Source organism: Psittacula echo, assembly GCF_963264785.1.
Source record: "Psittacula echo genome assembly, chromosome: 25".
NCBI classification, from domain to species: domain Eukaryota; kingdom Metazoa; phylum Chordata; class Aves; order Psittaciformes; family Psittacidae; genus Psittacula; species Psittacula echo.
In genome coordinates this window covers 4517877-4533242 of record NC_137760.1, presented here as the reverse complement: position 1 = coordinate 4533242, position 15366 = coordinate 4517877, and the positions used below count along the sequence as shown (strand labels likewise).

Genomic DNA, 15366 nt, shown 5'->3' with positions numbered 1-15366 from the left:
CGCGCCGCCCGCGGGGCCGCGCCCGTAGGAGTGCACCGGCACCATCGCGTCGGCAGGGGGTGTAGGACACCGGCGGCACCGGCAGGGGCACCGGTAGAGGGGGGCACGGGCAGAGAACAGGCAGAGGCGGACTCGCGAGTGCCATCACTTTATTAACCCCCCGGTACAGCACCAACGACCGGAGGCGCTCCCCGCAGCTCGGGGCCTGCCCGCACGGAGCCCCGCAGAGCATTGGTCCCGCTGCCGCCGCTGTCGCGGTCCCGGCCCCTGCCCCAGTGGCTCCACACAAGGCACTTGGGCGGCAGCGGGGGCTCGGCCTCGGGTCACGGCCGTTGCCCGTCGCATCCCTGCCCTGGAGAGCCTGCGGGCAGGAGGCACAGGGGGCAGAGGCTCCAGGCTCCACAGCAGGAGCCAGCAGGGAAGAAGTTCCCATGGAGATCAGCAGAAACCCAGAGCTGACAGAACCCCGAGTGCATCTTGGGCAGCTGCCCCCTCCCCAGAGACCCCCGTGTCACAGTCAGAGGAAGAAGGGACCTGCACCCTCTGCTCTCCTACCAGTAGGGAGCCTGGGTCTCTGCACGCCGCCAGCTCTGCAGGTGGGACAGGACCAGGGCAGCCGCCCCAGGGGCACCAAGGGGCTCCCAGCCCGCACTCTTGACAGCACGGGAAGGTGGGTGGATCACCCCTGCGGGGCAGATCTTGTAGTTCCTCCCGTGGTTGTTGTCCCAGTGCGTCTTCTGTCCACACTGGAAGGAGATGCAGAACTCTGCAGCCCGACGGGAGACAGACGGCTTGGGCAGGGCAAGCTCAAAGGAGAAGATGTCTGTGTCAGCCGAGCCATACGTGCTATGTATGTACTGGCAGGAGATGTCCTGAAAGCTCTTCCAGCCATCGAAGGTGATGCGGACCATGACCTTCTTCTCATACTCGATGTTTCTGACCTTCACCGTCCCGGACAGGGCACGGTCCTGGATCAGGCAGTTCTCCAGGCAGACAAGGTTGCTGTGCAGGCGGCTGCTGAAGGCCAGGTAGTCTGCAGAGGGCTGTGGGAAGTCCAGCACGTACCTGCACACTTCTGCATGTGAGTCCCGCAGCCAAGGTCGGAAGCAGGCGAGGTCACACAGGGCGTGCTGCAGGTCACACAGGTCCTCCTCGATCTTTGAGAAGAAGCGGACGGCCGTCAGCGAGAGCCCCTTTGTGTCAGCAAACACAACCCTCTTCTTCTTCTGGCTCTTGTTGCTCCTGGTGTTCTCCCTCCGCTCAGGCTCAGGTTCCGTGCTCAGCTTCTGGTTGAGGCAGGACCGGAGGGGTTTTCGCCCGCGGCTGCCCCGCAGCTCCTCGTAGGAGTTCAGCAGCTTGCGGATGGGGGGCGAGTGGCCCAGGCAGAGCCGCACGGCCAGGTCCACCGGCATGGCTGCGGGGCGGCGGGCGCTCACCGGGCAGGAGCCTGGAGGCGACGACGGGGTCAGACCGGGTCCCCACAACCCCCGCTCCCTGCGCCCACCGCCTCCCGCCGCCCCGCTCCGCTCTGACAGCGCGGCCCCGAGCGCGCCGCGGGCCAGGACACCCCGCGCCCGCAGAGGGGACCAATCAGCGCCGGAGGCACACCCATGGCGACCAATGGGAGCTTGGCCCCGCCCCCGGGAGGCCCCGCCCACCCCGCGGAGGAACCGGGGGACGCGGCTGTTAATGGGGAACCGGGACCCCGCTGGCCCCACCGGTAACGCCCCGGCTGCGGGCCTCGAAGGAGCAGGGCGGAGAGAGCTCGCAGAGCCGGGCTCCCGGGGTGGGTGCGTGCGGGACCGGGTGCGGGGCAGGCCCCTGAGGAAGCTGCAGGGAACTGGCTTTATAGACCCAGTGCAAGGGCTGCTCCCCGGGTACCCGAGCCCAGGCTCAGCCTCTGCCCCAAAGCGAGTCCGACTCAGTCGTGTCTTACCCCAGATCCCTGCCCTGACAAAGGAATCCACTGGCAGCAGAGCAGGCAGGAGCCACCGCAGTGTCCCTCACTCTCAGTGCTGTCCCGAACCACGGTCACTGTCCGGCTCACATGTGACTCCTTGACAGAAAGGACTATCACCTAAATCAGATCACCCCCGCCCTGCACCACGGCTAATCTCTGCAGAGCCATTTAGGTTAAGCAGCCCTGATTGTTCCTGCTGACAGCACAGATTTCCATCAGCTCACGACACAACCTCCTTCTGGGCATTTACACGTGGCTCCCCATCACCATCACGACCTGAGGCACCTCTCACAGGATGGCTGGAGGAGCAAGCTCCAACCCAATGCTTGTCTGGCAAAACCCCTCCTGCTCTGCCCTGGCCAAGGGAAAGAGCAGCGAGAGTCGAGGGGGACATCCCTCTGGAAGAACGTGTGGCACTTGTGTCACTGTTGGCCCTGGGGTGGAGCAGGACAGTGACCTTTGTGGGTGAGCAAGAGCCAGACCAGCCACTGGTCTGGCTGGGCTGCAGGGCTGGAAGCATCTTTCCTTCCACCAGAGCAGCTTGCTCCAAGCCCCATCCAACCTGGCCTTAAACACTGCCAAGGATGGGGCAGCCACAGCATCTCTGGGCACCCAGTGCCTCAGCACCCTCACAGGAAAGAACTGCCTAAGAGCTCATCTCAATCTCCCCTCTGGCAGGTGAAAGCTGCTCCCTTTGTCCTGTCCTACAGGCCCTTGTTGCCAGCTCTAACGTGGGTCTTGGTGCTAGGCAAGCAGCACTACATCCTTCCCCTTAGCTCCTCCGCTGCAGTGACGTGGGGGAGTCCTCACAGCCAGGAAAGAGCCCCTCCTGCAATGGAAGCACTCACCCTGCCTTGTCCCCTGCGCTCAGGAGAGCAGATCCGGCTCAGGGAAATCACAGCTCACCAGCAGTGCCCTCCTGGCGACCTCTGTCCCCATCCACCTACTTTGTGTTTAGAGCTAATCACTCAATAAACCCAAGCCACCTCCACCTTGAGGGTGCAGAGAACAGGGGATGTATTTGAGCCCTGTGGAAGCTGGAAAAGTGGCTCTCACTCTGCACTTTCTCTCCCAGAGGCACAGATTAAGGTGGATGGACTGCTGGGTTTTCTCCATCTAAAAAGCACAAGCCAACAGCATCACTTCCTTGACAAAGATACTTCCACTTCCCCCAGCACATCAGAAGCACTGTAAGGCAGTATCCACGCACAGAAATGTCCCAGTTTTAGTCATGGAGGGACACAAAAGCAGACAGCAGCATTCTTGGGTATGCCACTAGAGAATCTCACTGTGAACCTGACTGATTCCAGCCTCATGGCCATCCTCAAACCCCTGCACAGGCTGTGATGGCACTGCCATGAGCCAGCCGAGGGGCTCCAGAGAGGAGCTGTACTGACAGCACCCCGGAAACCAGCAGATCCAGTTCGGATTCAGCTCCTAGAAGGGGACAGGCACCCTTTCCACTCCTACTGGCTGCAGCCACAAGAGACGCAGCAGAGGGGCAGGTACCAGTGGTGTGGACAATCGTTCCATCAAGCTTAATAGGGCCAAGGAGAAAGTCCCCCAGCCATGCCACCAGACACTGTCCTCACAGCTCTCCTGCAGCAGGGGATTAGCGATGGCTTCGGCTGGGAGCCTCAGACACGAGCAGGACCTGCAGTCCTTCCTTGGGGCCTGTCCTACTGATTCCTCAGGATTAAACCCAGCCTCCTCTTAACATCTATACTTACAAGAATCTCCTTTACCTAAATGGATTCATTAGGAGCGCTATAAACCGCACATGCAAACGAGATGGAGTGTCACCCCCTGCCTGGCAGAGCAGCACCAGGCTGCTCCTTACAGGCCACCATGCAGGGAAGACATTGCCTCAAAGGAGGAGCTGGCTTCACCTCCAACTAGAACAGGCATGCAACAGGTCAAGAGGAGCTTTTCCTCTGCATGAGTAGCACAAAAGAACTGCTTTCCCCCGTGCTCCAGCAACTGCTAGAGCAGAAGAGATTTCATTCACAATGAGAAGCTGTAGTGGAAGCCCTCACTCCATCACACACAGCAGAAAGCTGCCTTCTCCTGAGCCCATGGTGACAGTTGCTCTGTTTTAGTGAAACTGGCCACCCCCGGTCTTAAACAAGCTTCAAACTGAAGCTTTGCATTTGTGCTATTGATCCAAGTGCCCCTGCACAGGGAGCTGAATGCTCAACTACAGAGCGCTGGCCTGAGAGGAAGCAGCACAAAGCAGAGGAGGTGACACAAAAGAGCCTCATATTCTCATGCTGCAGCAAGAGACCATTCTGGGAAAGCTCTGCCAGCCTCCTCCAGTATCTTTCTGAACAACACGAGGGCATCACAAGCTTACAGAGCTCCTCAGAGCTCTTCCACAGCTCTCAGCTGCTCAAACAGACCACACTGTCTGGAGTTCACTGACCAAGGCAGCCTTCAGCTAAGGATCAGCTACAATAGTGGTGCAACCTCCCAGAAGTCAGCCAGCCCAAAGCAGCAGGTTGGAAAAGGCTGGAAAAGCATCAGGGCCTCATGACCCCCCCTAAACCCATTGAGGTCTGGCTTTGTGCAAAGTCTGCATGTGCAGTAGGACCACAGATGCAAACACCACCTTTACATGGGCAATACAAAGACCCCGTGGCTTTGGCACAAGCAGCCCAAGCATGAACCAGCTGCTCTGGTTAAGAAGAGGTTTGTGACAAACCTGCAAATGCTGCTTTGATGGTGACTGCATCACTCACAATCTGACCAGGAGGTGTCCACTCCTTGGCCCAGGGCAAGGAACCCCACTACAAGCACAAGGGCCAGGCTGTAATTCCAAATCCAGGCCTGCTCTGGAGGCAAACATCAGATACTGGCATGGCAAGGGCTGGTTATTGCCAAAATGCCAGGGAAAAGCTCCTCTCTGGCCCCATTAGACACAACTGTATCCACACTGGGACTGCATGGGTAGAAGAGAGCTCATGCAGCCTCCCTTCCCCGAAGGCAGGGCCTTTCCAAGGAAGCACAGGCATGCTGTTTGGCTACGTAACAATGCTTCAAGGGAAAAACCCTGAATTCCTAAGCTCACGGGCATCTCCCAGCTGATAAACTCTTCACGATCCCTTCCCACTGCAGGTAAGTGGTGCAAACACCCAACCCTTGGCTCTCCCATGATGTTCCCTTTGCTCTGAGCTGCAGTTTCCATCCTTACCATGTTCCAAATCCCTCCTGCTCCTTCTGCAATAACCCAGATCTGCTCTGCCAGCAAATATCTTTATATGTGGTGGCGTTTTTGCTCAATGCACCATGTGTCAAGGATGGTTCAGAGGAATTCCCCCTCCACCCTGCCTCCGGTTCACCTCAGAGCAATCAGCCAGTTGCAAAACAGCCAGGGTTGCACAGACCCTGTGACAAGATCAAAGCCGATGGGGGAAGGTGTAGTTTACACAGCTGGTTGCCACACCATTCGGTCACTGGCTAGCCTCACTTAAAGAACAGTGATAAACTGGAGCAGGGATGAACATACAGCTGAGGGTTTAAAAGAGAGCCCCCTGCTATTTACAAAGGCTGTATCCACCTTTGGGGATAAATGCACTCTGTCCACATCTGCTGCCAAACCAGCCTGGGGTCTGCAGAGGCAGCAGTGACACTCAGCTCTCTCCTGGGACTCTCAAGGGGACAGTGGCAAAGCCTTCTTGGAAGGAGTGCTGTGACACAGGCTGCCCTCGCTCAGGAGCCTGGCTGTACTGCAGGCATGGCACAAGCCATCAGGAGACTGATGAGCTGTGGGGACAATCTGCAGCAGCAGAGGGGAAGATGCCCTGCTGCTTTATTTGCATGCTGGCAATGGTACCCCTTCCAACACTGCTGCTGCCCTGCCCAGACATGCCACATCCAAAGGGAATGTGGATGGGAAGACCCACGGCCCACCCTAGTCCTGGCCTCACGCTTACCCTCAGATGAGCTGCACCGCTTACCCTCAGATGAGCTGCACCGCTCCCGAGGCCACCAGTGGGGCAACGACCTTGTAGCGGATGAGATGCTGGGAGCCCTCCTCCAGGTCAATGGTGTAATCCCTGCCAGGGACAGGCATGTGCTCAGGATAGCTCTTCCACTGGAACCTGCACCACAGCCAGTGGGGAAGCACCCTCCTACCTCTGCTCATCAAACTCCGGCTCCACCAGGATGTTCTCCTGCCGCTCCAGCACCCGCAGGAACACGAAGGAGTCCAGGTTGGGCTTTGGAACTGCAGACAAAGGATTGAAGGGACAAGCTCAGCACTGGTTCACGTTCCCCTGCAGGGCTCGGAGCTTTCCCCACAGCCCCGCTGCCATGAGATGACCCTGGAGTCAGGATGTACTCACCTGATTTTAGCAGAGACACCTTCTGCAGGTTGGGTGGCATGTGTTTTAGGCCCACGTTTTTCAGATAGGTCTCAGTGTTTGCCATGTACCTGAAACAAATGGTTGGAGCACTCACTGGTTTCATCAACTACAACCCCGCAGGGAGAGCATCGATACAAAACGCTAGCAACAGACATCTCCAGGTCCCAGGCATGGACAGAGACAAGCCTCATGGCTTGCCCTGGTCACTGACTCAGTGTTATCAGAGTTGCTTTATTTCCCTCTTTCTTTGCCAGTAAGGAAACCTCCTTGTAAAACCTGTGATTCTCATTGCAATCAGGCTCCAGAACTGTTGAGGGTAACACACCAGTGAGGTCTATAACCTACAAAAGGGAGGGAGATGCATCCGAAACCTACTCACTCTTTAGCAAAAGCAAACTCCTCTGGTGACAGAATGGAAGGTTCCCCTTCGGCTCGAGACTTCTCCTTCTCCAAGACATGGGGGAAGAACTTCTCTATCTGATATTGAGACAAAAGCCAGGACTGAAACAGACTTTTCCCAGTTAAACAGGTATCAACAGTGTGATCCTCAGAGGACACAAGAGAGTGAGTGCCTTATTGAAGCAGGAGTAGAAATGACTCCTGAAGTGATCCTTTCTCCCCCCCCGTGCAGCACAGCAAGCCTTACCTTCACCAGCCTACACCGCAAGTAGCTGCTGAGCACATAGCGGATCCGTTCAATCTCCATCCGATGAACGCTCACCTTCAAGTCTCCTCCTTTAGCTCGTTTCAGGTTTGCCTCCTGTAAGGCAAGGCAAAGAGACATGAAACGGTTGAAACGTCAAAGAAGGACTGCAGAGGACGATGGAGTTTGTGCATAGAGCCCACAAAACCAGGCTGAGCTGCTCCTCCGTACCTCCCAGTCCCCTCTCCAAGACAAGCCCAGAGAAGGCACCCAAAGAGCCTCACCTCAGGGACCCACACAGTAACCGTGCCCCTCTGTACCACCACCTCAGCCCCACAGAACCCACCATATGATCCAGCTGCTCCACAACGCACTCGATGATCTCAGGTTTGCTCTCCAGCAGCTCCGGAGCGAACTTCTCGTTCAGCCAGGCCTAAAAGGGGGCACACTGTAAGCGAGGCACAGGCCTGCTACGTGCCGTGGCCCCCAGCGAGGCCACAACCGCACCGCTCCTCCTGCCCGGGGCCCGGCCCGCAGCCCACAGACCTGCTCCAGGCTGCGGATGAGCTGCGCCGGGGTGAGCTCCAGCTCCTCGCCGCCGCCGTCCGAGTCCCGCTCCGGCCCCTCAGCGCCCGCAGCCGCCATCGCGCCGCGGCCTCCCGCCACTCGATGCGGCCCCTCCGCGCAGGCGCGACCCCGCCCCGCGCAGGCGCACTCCCGCAGGGACAAGATGGCGGCGGCCAGAGCGGAGATAAGGGGTAGCGGGCAAAGCGGTGTTAAAAGTGAACAAAATGGTACCAAAAGTGGACAAAACGATGCCAAAAGTGAACAAAACGGTAGCAAAAGCGAACAAAACGGTGTCAGAAGAGAGCAAAATGGTAACAAAAGGGGACAAAACTGTCAAAAGAGAACAAAACAGTACCAAAGTGAACAGAACTGTGTCAAAAGTGAACAAAACAGTACCAAAAGTGAATAAAACGGTACCAAAAGCGAACAAAATAGTGTTAAGTGAACAAAACTGTACCAAAAGTGAACAAAACCGCACCAAAAGTTAACAAAACCGTACCAAAAGAGCACAAAATGGTGCCAAAAGTGAACAAAACTGCGTCAAAAGGGGACAAACAGTATCAAGTGAACGAAACAGCACCAAATGTGAATAAAACTGTACAAAAAGTGAACAAAACTGTGTCAAAAGGGGACAAACGGTATTAAAATTGAACAAGATGGTGTCAACTGACCAAAACGGTACCAAAAGTGACCAAAACGGTACCAAAAGTGACCAAACTCCAGAACCGATCCCAAAGCCATGCTCTGTGCGTTGACATCCTGCTGCTGCGGGAGCGAGAATGGCCCTGAGAGCGCTCCTTGGCCCGGAGCAGTGCGACCACATAGGACACAAGACACGGTTTAAGAAAAGATTTACTAATCCATTAGTCCTTCTGCCAATATCGCAACAGATGTGAAAGGCAAACACTGTTACAGTTTAGAAAAAACCAAGTTTTATACAATTAAAATATTAAATATCAAAAGAAACAAAAAAATAATCAGTGGCTGAGTAAGAAGCTGGAATTTCAGATCCAGAATTAGCACCTGCAGTGCCACCGACAGCCAGAGCGCTCCTATGCTGCTTTCCTATCTCCTTGGATTCCTTCTACAGCTGGACAGTGACATTCAAACCCCAGACATCCTTGCTTTGATAAGGGAAAAGGATACAAGAGATAGATATTAAGCCAGCTCGGTTTGTAGGTACTTTACTTTGGCAGGTATTGCTGAGGAATGTCGATGCAGGGGGGATACTAATGCACAGTTCTACTTGCCAATAGTGTGCCAGCAGACAGGATTAAGAAACCATCTTACACGATATCTAACAGTTTGTGAAATCAGTGTTTTCCTTATAAATTATAGATAATAAATCCATAAAGAAACAGTTTTACACTTCACATATTAATTGGAGGAAGGGTAGGTGTCGTTATGTTTATTGGTTCAGCATCCATTTTAATGTACTTACTGGCTCCTGAATGAATAGACCCCCTCTTCTGGCGAGCACTGACAGATGCAATAACAGCACGGATACAGTAGTAAAAAAACCACCAGTATTCAAGTCCAGCTATTCCTCCCCTTCCTAGGGACAACCAAAACACCGAAACAAGGAACACTTTGCCTTCGGGTTTCCCATGAGAATCAGCATGCGAAGCGTTAAATGCTCGTTGCCTTGAGTCCCTTCTCACCAGGCAGAGGCACTGTGCATCCCCTCACTCCAACACTGATCTGGAGGGAAGGCCTCGTTTCTGAGAAATTCCCAACTCCAACTTGCAGATTTCCAGAGCTTCTGATGGGCAGAAGGGCTTAAGAACTAGGGAGGAACAGCACTGCGAGTACGTGACTAAAACTAGCCTGCTGCTGGGCAAAGTGCCCCATTTCTTTCAGAAGAGTACATAGCTTTACCACTTCTGCTTTTTCCTGGGGGACACCTCCCCCCTTAAAACCAAAACACACCTAAAACGTGATCTCATTGCTTAAAAGTTGGCCACAAAATGGATGCTGACCAGCTGGGTCACCTCAGGTGGAGCAGTTTGAGGAAGTTAGTCCTTGTAGTAGATGGCACTGTGGATCTGGCAGCAAAGAAAGGAATGATGCTCTAAAGTAGGAGGTAGGGGAACCTTGATACAGCAAGTCCACTGTTGAGCTATCTGCTAGAAAAGAAGTTTCACGTTAGTAGGGAGTTATTGCTAAATAAACCCAACAACCCCCTACACAAACCTTTCCGTGGCTGGATTTTGTTATCTTAGGAAGCAGTGGCAGGAAAGGCAGGGTCTGGATTCCATTTGTCTAACAGGAAATAAACCCTTTACTTCTTTCTGCATAACAGGCAGAAATATTTGCAGCCTTTTTCTGCCCACATTGCCAACAAGCTAGACTGAGACAAGCACCCCAGGCTCTGCAGAGTACCTAAGACAAGGGAGCCAGTTCAGGTTTGAGCTGATTTTAGCACCATCAATGATTTTTCTCATGCTGTTAGTTCAAAAACTGCTTGGGAATCCAAAACAAGCATTTAAATAGTGACCTATTTTAAGTCTAGATTTGTCTTAAGTTAGTCTGCTCGGAACCTTATGATAGACTTCATGACAATAAGAAAGATCCTTTTATCTACACACCAGAGGACAATGTTGGATATAATAGAGCAGAAGTTACGTTTATGCATGTTTATCCACTCAAGACCCAAATGTCTCTAAACGTGAATCTGGTTTTGTCTGATCTGCATAGACATTCAGTGGCATTATGCCAAGTATTGATATTTCCACTCATTCAGAAAAGCTGGTCCACACAAGACTTGGGTGAACAGCCTTTGATTACAGACCGTGGTGCCTCAGTATGACACAATCTACCCCTCTGAGCACAGAAAACAGGTTGAGATGGGTCGAGATTGATCTGGTACAAGGTTAACATGTACCTGAGACTCCACAGTTTTATCTTCCGCTGCTCATACCTCTGTCTTCATAAATGGTAATTTCAATCTGCACAGAAAAGCTGTTAGGGAAACATACTACAAAAAGATTGTGAAAATAGAACCAAAAAGAGGGAATACGATATTAGAACCCTTGATCTTTCAAGGCTCATTTCCAGAGCTACAAAGCAAACAGAACAGCGCACAAGAGATGCCAGGTCAGGTCAGCGTGTCCTGACAACAAGAACACAAGATGCTGCATGTGAAGAGGTTTGAGCCCTGCCACCTTCTCTTAAATTGCAGGAAAAGGCATGCACTAGACAAAACACTTCCACACTCCAGCCACTTCAGTCACTAACCAAATGGAAAATGCTTTTACTGAAGTTGAATGGTTTTAGGGTTTTGCTGTTTGTGCTTTCCCAGGTTTATGCAGAGAACAATGCAGAAAACATCTTGAGGAGAATGAAATCATGTAGGTGATAGCTATTAGCTGCTTAGACAAATATACAATAACCCAACCACAAAGAATTGCCCTTAGCATGCATCTAAGGGGCAAGGCTGTCTTTCAAGCTGCTCCAGTCTCAATGTTCCTCATGCTACCCCTGGATTTGTTCTGTGATTTGTTATCTTTACAACTGCAGAGGCAACAAGGAGATAAAATACCTGCAGCGTGGTTCCAGAGTTGAAAAGGCTCGAAGAAGCCACAGCAGAACAATGTGCCAGGCTGCTGTCAACTTATGGTGGTAACACACAGCAAAACCTTCACCAGAACCTGAGCCCAGGGTTGCAAATGAAACAACAGCCACTGCCTGCTTCCACATCATCAGTTTCTGTCCTACCAAGTTGGCCACTTTTGCCTCCAATCTGACAAATGCCTTTTTAGAGGTCACTGAAATGGAGGAAGTTTATACTCCATTTATACATACGGGGTTTTCAAGGCAGCCTCAAAGGACAGGTTCCAACACTGCATTTTCATTGTCTTTTGATGCAACAAATCTTAATGTACCAAAATCTGACCAGAGAATAGCACATGATGGAGAATAACAAGACTAATCACCTATTCTGCTGTGTCACAGATAAGCATGACCAGAGAGTACCACACTGAGATCAAGCACATCGCAGATGGGCAAACCAGGAGGCAATGGAAGCCACCAGAGAAGGATACAACTCTTAGTCCTCTTTCAATGGGGTCTGTCAGAAGGAGGCCCTGAGGAGCATAGATCTTCTCATTCTGTTCCTGAATGAACTTGGCAATTTTCTTTAGAACCTGGTAACAGAGCAGCACAGAAGTCAGTGGGTTTCCCTACATCAGAGTCCGAGCCCCAGCAATACCAACGTTAGGGGAACCTAGCACACAGCTCGAGACAGGACTTGCAGGATTCCTGATGTACAAGCAATCATTACATGACTCAAACTAAGTCTGATGTATCTATGAAATCACGTTGCAAAAAGGTCCAGAGTCTGCAGGTTACAAACAGAAAACCCACCAAAACACAAGGGTGGCTGCAGCCCATGGGACTCGCTCACACTGCCTTTGCCTATCCGGGCAAAGAAAGCAGCACACCTTTTCATAGTGCGTTTCCATGCACAAGAAGATGGTGTAGGCAGTCAGGCAGGCGAGACAGCCTTCAAGGTAGGATTGGCCCCCAAGCTTTTCAGCTTCTGCATAGAGGTTGTTCAGTGTCCGGACAGTCTCTTCAAACTGCTGCCGATCAATCTGCAAGAGAAGTCACGTTCAGTTGTCACACCTTGCATGTTCAGAACTCACTGATACCTTCAAGCATCTACCTTCATTTAGTGCTTATTTGCACTTCCACACTTTGCAGCCGCTGTTTAGAGCCAAAGTCTGAAGGACACCGAGTTACAGACCCCTACCTCTTTGTTAAGGGTCTGCCCACTGATGAGACCAAGTCTTGATTCCAACACAACATGAACACAAAGCAGTTACGAGTAACAGAACTAAAGCAACATGCAATTCAATTGGGGGGGGGGGGGCTTAACTCACATGCAAGGAGAACAGCCTGGGAGCGGACTGAAAGAGGCAAGTCTTTTGTATTGACATTATACCAATAACACCTTGGTGCTGGTCAAACAAGCTCTCAAAACAAAGCAACGAGGAAGAGGAGCAAAGTGCAGCAAGAAAAGGCATTAGCAAGGAGTGTTTGTCGCTGTCAGCTACATCCGAGAGCATGAAATGAAACACAAGTACTTGAGACAGTACTTGTGGGGCTCAGCACAGAGAGGACAGTGTTAGCAACAGCCACACAACACAGGCTTTGTTCTCACATAATGAACACACTCTGTTTTCCTACCAGAGAAGACAGCTGTGTGCCTGAGGAGTAAAACTAGCTCAAAACACCAGCATTTCACAAACACCGAAGAGAAGCATTTTTAGGCACTTTTCCCGTGGCTTTTCACTGCAAATTCGAAGTATTTCCTTACCATAATTGACCAAAACCGCCATTTAGCCAACAAAAATAACCCCAAACCCGGTTTTCTGCCCTCCGATAACATCCAAAGCAGGATGTGCCTTTGGATCTCGAGATCGTGCCTCTCCCACTGCACGTTCAAAACCTTCGCCACCTCACAGACGGGAGCCGGTGGCACAGCACCCCCGGGACGGGGACAGAGGGAGAAAACGCGTCCTCCCGTACCGCACAGGCCGGGCCTCGGTGGAGGAACGAGCGGCACCGGGCCCTGCCCGCACCGCCGGCACCCGCCTTACCCTGTTCTCCAGCTCGGCCGGGAACTTGCTCTGGAACTGGCAGCGCGTCCCGCCGCTGTAATCGCGCTGGATGAACACTTTGCCCGACACGGGCGCCTGCTGCGGCCTCATGGCTCCGCTCCGCCGCCGCCGCCGCCGCCGCCACCGCCGCCGCCGCTCACCTACGGCTGTCGCGAAAGCGTCGGGAGCGCCTCCGGGAAAGGGCGGAAGAGCCGCCTGGCGCAAGCGCTGCAGCCTCACCGAGCGGCAGTGCGCATGCGCCTCTCCGAGTCCTATTGGCTCCTCCGCGACTCCCACCTCCCATCACACACATAGAGAACACCCCCGCTTGGGACACATGGTACAGCCCCCGCCGTGGCGCTGCCGCGGCATGGGCAGGCACCAAGAGGGGTCTCGGGGGGGGGCACCGGGAGCGCCCGGTCCTGGTGCTTCCCGTGTGGGTGCTCGGCAGCGCCGGTGCCGGTGTCCATCTAACGGTGTCCTGGTGTAACTAACGCGCTGTGGAGCTGCTTTGTCCCTGTGCTGTGTCCCTGCATGGGACAGGGTTGGGCTCCTGAGGATGGGGACCCCATGAGCAACATGAGCTTAAGAGCTGCACCAAGGGGCTTGGAAGGGCTGAATGCTGCAGGTGAATGGCCCCTGCATCTCGGGGTATCGTTTAAGGTGGAGGTGAACCTCTCTGGGAGGTAGAACAGCAAGTGGGGGCCATAGAACCCTTCACACTGCAGGAGCTTGAGGTCCCGCAGCAGCAAAGTCTTCCACATGAGCCACAATTGGGAAGCAAGTTGGATGCTCCCTGTGTAATCCTCGTTCCTAATCCTGTCCCTTGTGCAAACGAAGCTGATCTCTGGCCTTCAGCATTCCTGGGAGTCTTTTTCCTCCTCTGGAAGTTGTGAAATGGTGGATGATGGGATCCTGTTCTGAGGTTCGGAAGTCAGCTAATCGGGGACGTCTTTATTTACACAATAAATGGGAATCATCGCTTTGTGAGCAAAAAGTAACGGGAAGCAAAGGGTTTGGGGCTTTCATTGTTTGCCGAGCGCAGCTGCTTCTCCTCAGCCTCCTGATATAGGGAAGGGCTCCCAGACATGCTAAAGAGGAATGAACTCCAGTGCAGACTCACTGCCCTGGGCCACGCTCCACCTCTGCTGGGTCACAGCGGCTCCCATTGCCACAGCCCCTGCGACATCCCTGTGGGAGCATCACTGAGTGGAGATGCACAATGGGAGCACAATGAGCAAGGTCTGGACCAGCCCTGCCCAGGCCTGGGGTGGGTGTCTGGGAGGTCCTGGCACCCCTTTGGGGCACCCTAATGCGGACCCACGGAGCCCAGCCCCATGGATCCAGTCCTGCAGGTCCCTGGGCACGGCGCTGGGGTGGTTCCATTTCAAGGCAGGATTCCCATAGAGAGAGGCTGCTCTGCACAGTAATTGGGAAATGCTGATGCCCACCCTCCGGGGAATCCCTCTTCAAAGCCCTCAGCACTGACTCCATAGGGAAATCACCCTGCTAAACATCACACAGGGTGGCTTTTAAGTGGAAATGAATGTTTTTTCGCCATTAGATGGAGCAGATATAATCAAGCAGGGCCACAGCCGTTGTTATCTTGTACCTGATGGGCAAGGGATTACTTCATTGTGCTCTGCTGTGGTCTTCATTTCCTCTTGCTAAGAAGCCGATAACCTTTGCTTCCCCCATCCCAAATGTGTTTTCAGAGGAGCTGCTCACTCTATGGAGTTTGGGAGCAAATAAATCCCAGGAGTGGCTGCTAGGCTAAAGAGGGAATATGCAGAAGGGTGGCAGACTGTGCCTATGGCTGCCAGGGGTGTGGAAGAGGCACAACACCTCTTTCTGTTTGCCTTTAAGCTTTGTCTTTATGCCCTTGAAGTGGAAACTGCACTGATTCCTATGGGAGGTCACCGGATGCATCCAGCAAGGGTGGATCTGGCCATCCCTCTCTTGGTCCTATGCTGAGCACGGCTTGGGAGAGCTGGGGCCTAGCTTGGGACTGTCTGAGGCTTCCATGAGCCCCATGGTGTTAGCATTTGCAGTTCCCTTCACTGCTTCATTCACGTCACACCAGAGCCTGGTGCAAGGCATTGTCCTTCCTCCGCAACGGGACTTTGGATGGCCAAAAGGAATTCAATGCCAGTGGAAGCCCCATGGAAACATTAACCCTTACACCTCGGCTTGGGGGGGGCACCGAGCAGTCAGAGTGCCCCGGCTGGG

At 53.5% G+C, this 15366-nt stretch overlaps 2 protein-coding genes and 1 pseudogene across 9 annotated transcripts; all 3 read right to left on the bottom strand.

Annotated features, from left to right (window-relative positions):
* Positions 1–132: 132 nt before the first annotated feature.
* LOC308229979 (protein phosphatase 1 regulatory subunit 3C-B pseudogene) lies at positions 133–5911 on the bottom strand (annotated as a pseudogene). The gene is made up of 3 exons (XR_013958975.1): positions 5893–5911; positions 1937–2056; positions 133–1447 (listed from the first exon to the last, which is right to left on the bottom strand). The product of XR_013958975.1 is annotated as a protein phosphatase 1 regulatory subunit 3C-B pseudogene (transcript).
* GINS4 (GINS complex subunit 4) lies at positions 1309–8223 on the bottom strand. 3 transcript variants are annotated; one of them, XM_080634405.1, is made up of 8 exons: positions 7514–8223; positions 7314–7400; positions 6971–7084; positions 6704–6801; positions 6304–6392; positions 6095–6185; positions 5893–6015; positions 1309–1447 (listed from the first exon to the last, which is right to left on the bottom strand). In XM_080634405.1, exons 1-7 carry the CDS (start codon positions 7610–7612, stop codon positions 5919–5921), a joined length of 675 nt encoding a protein of 224 aa, XP_080490531.1. In that variant the 5' UTR covers positions 7613–8223; the 3' UTR covers positions 1309–1447; positions 5893–5918. The 3 variants fall into 3 exon arrangements, with proteins under 3 accessions (XP_080490531.1, XP_080490530.1, XP_080490532.1); XM_080634404.1 differs by having other exon boundaries at positions 1323–1447; positions 5917–6015; XM_080634406.1 differs by lacking the exon at positions 1309–1447 and adding an exon at positions 1459–2056 and having other exon boundaries at positions 5917–6015.
* Positions 7335–13304, bottom strand: GOLGA7 (golgin A7). 5 transcript variants are annotated; one of them, XM_080634411.1, is made up of 5 exons: positions 13138–13304; positions 11977–12129; positions 11578–11679; positions 10419–10482; positions 7335–7400 (listed from the first exon to the last, which is right to left on the bottom strand). In XM_080634411.1, the coding sequence occupies exons 1-4, from the start codon at positions 13246–13248 to the stop codon at positions 10435–10437; spliced, it is 414 nt and encodes a 137-aa protein (XP_080490537.1). In that variant the 5' UTR covers positions 13249–13304; the 3' UTR covers positions 7335–7400; positions 10419–10434. The 5 variants fall into 5 exon arrangements, with proteins under 5 accessions (XP_080490537.1, XP_080490535.1, XP_080490536.1 ...); XM_080634409.1 differs by lacking the exon at positions 7335–7400 and adding an exon at positions 8369–9796; XM_080634410.1 differs by lacking the exon at positions 7335–7400 and adding an exon at positions 8369–9660.
* Between the last annotated feature and the right edge of the window lie 2062 nt (positions 13305–15366).

Excerpts from the sequence above, each read along its gene's own strand:
- GOLGA7 (XM_080634411.1), bottom strand. The coding sequence starts at position 13,248 with ATGAGGCCGCAGCAGGCGCCCGTGTCGGGCAAAGTGTTCATCCAGCGC. Across the intron at positions 12,130-13,137 it reads CGGCCGAGCTGGAGAACAGG|ATTGATCGGCAGCAGTTTGA; the intron begins GTAAGGCGGGTG and ends CTTCTCTTGCAG. Across the intron at positions 10,483-11,577 it reads TTGAAAGAGGACTAAGAGTT|ATTGAAATTACCATTTATGA; the intron begins GTATCCTTCTCT and ends TTTTCTGTGCAG.
- GINS4 (XM_080634405.1), bottom strand. The coding sequence starts at position 7,612 with ATGGCGGCTGCGGGCGCTGAGGGGCCGGAGCGGGACTCGGACGGCGGC. Across the intron at positions 7,085-7,313 it reads TGGAGCAGCTGGATCATATG|GAGGCAAACCTGAAACGAGC; the intron begins GTGGGTTCTGTG and ends CTTGCCTTACAG. Across the intron at positions 6,186-6,303 it reads GGTGTCTCTGCTAAAATCAG|TTCCAAAGCCCAACCTGGAC; the intron begins GTGAGTACATCC and ends CTTTGTCTGCAG.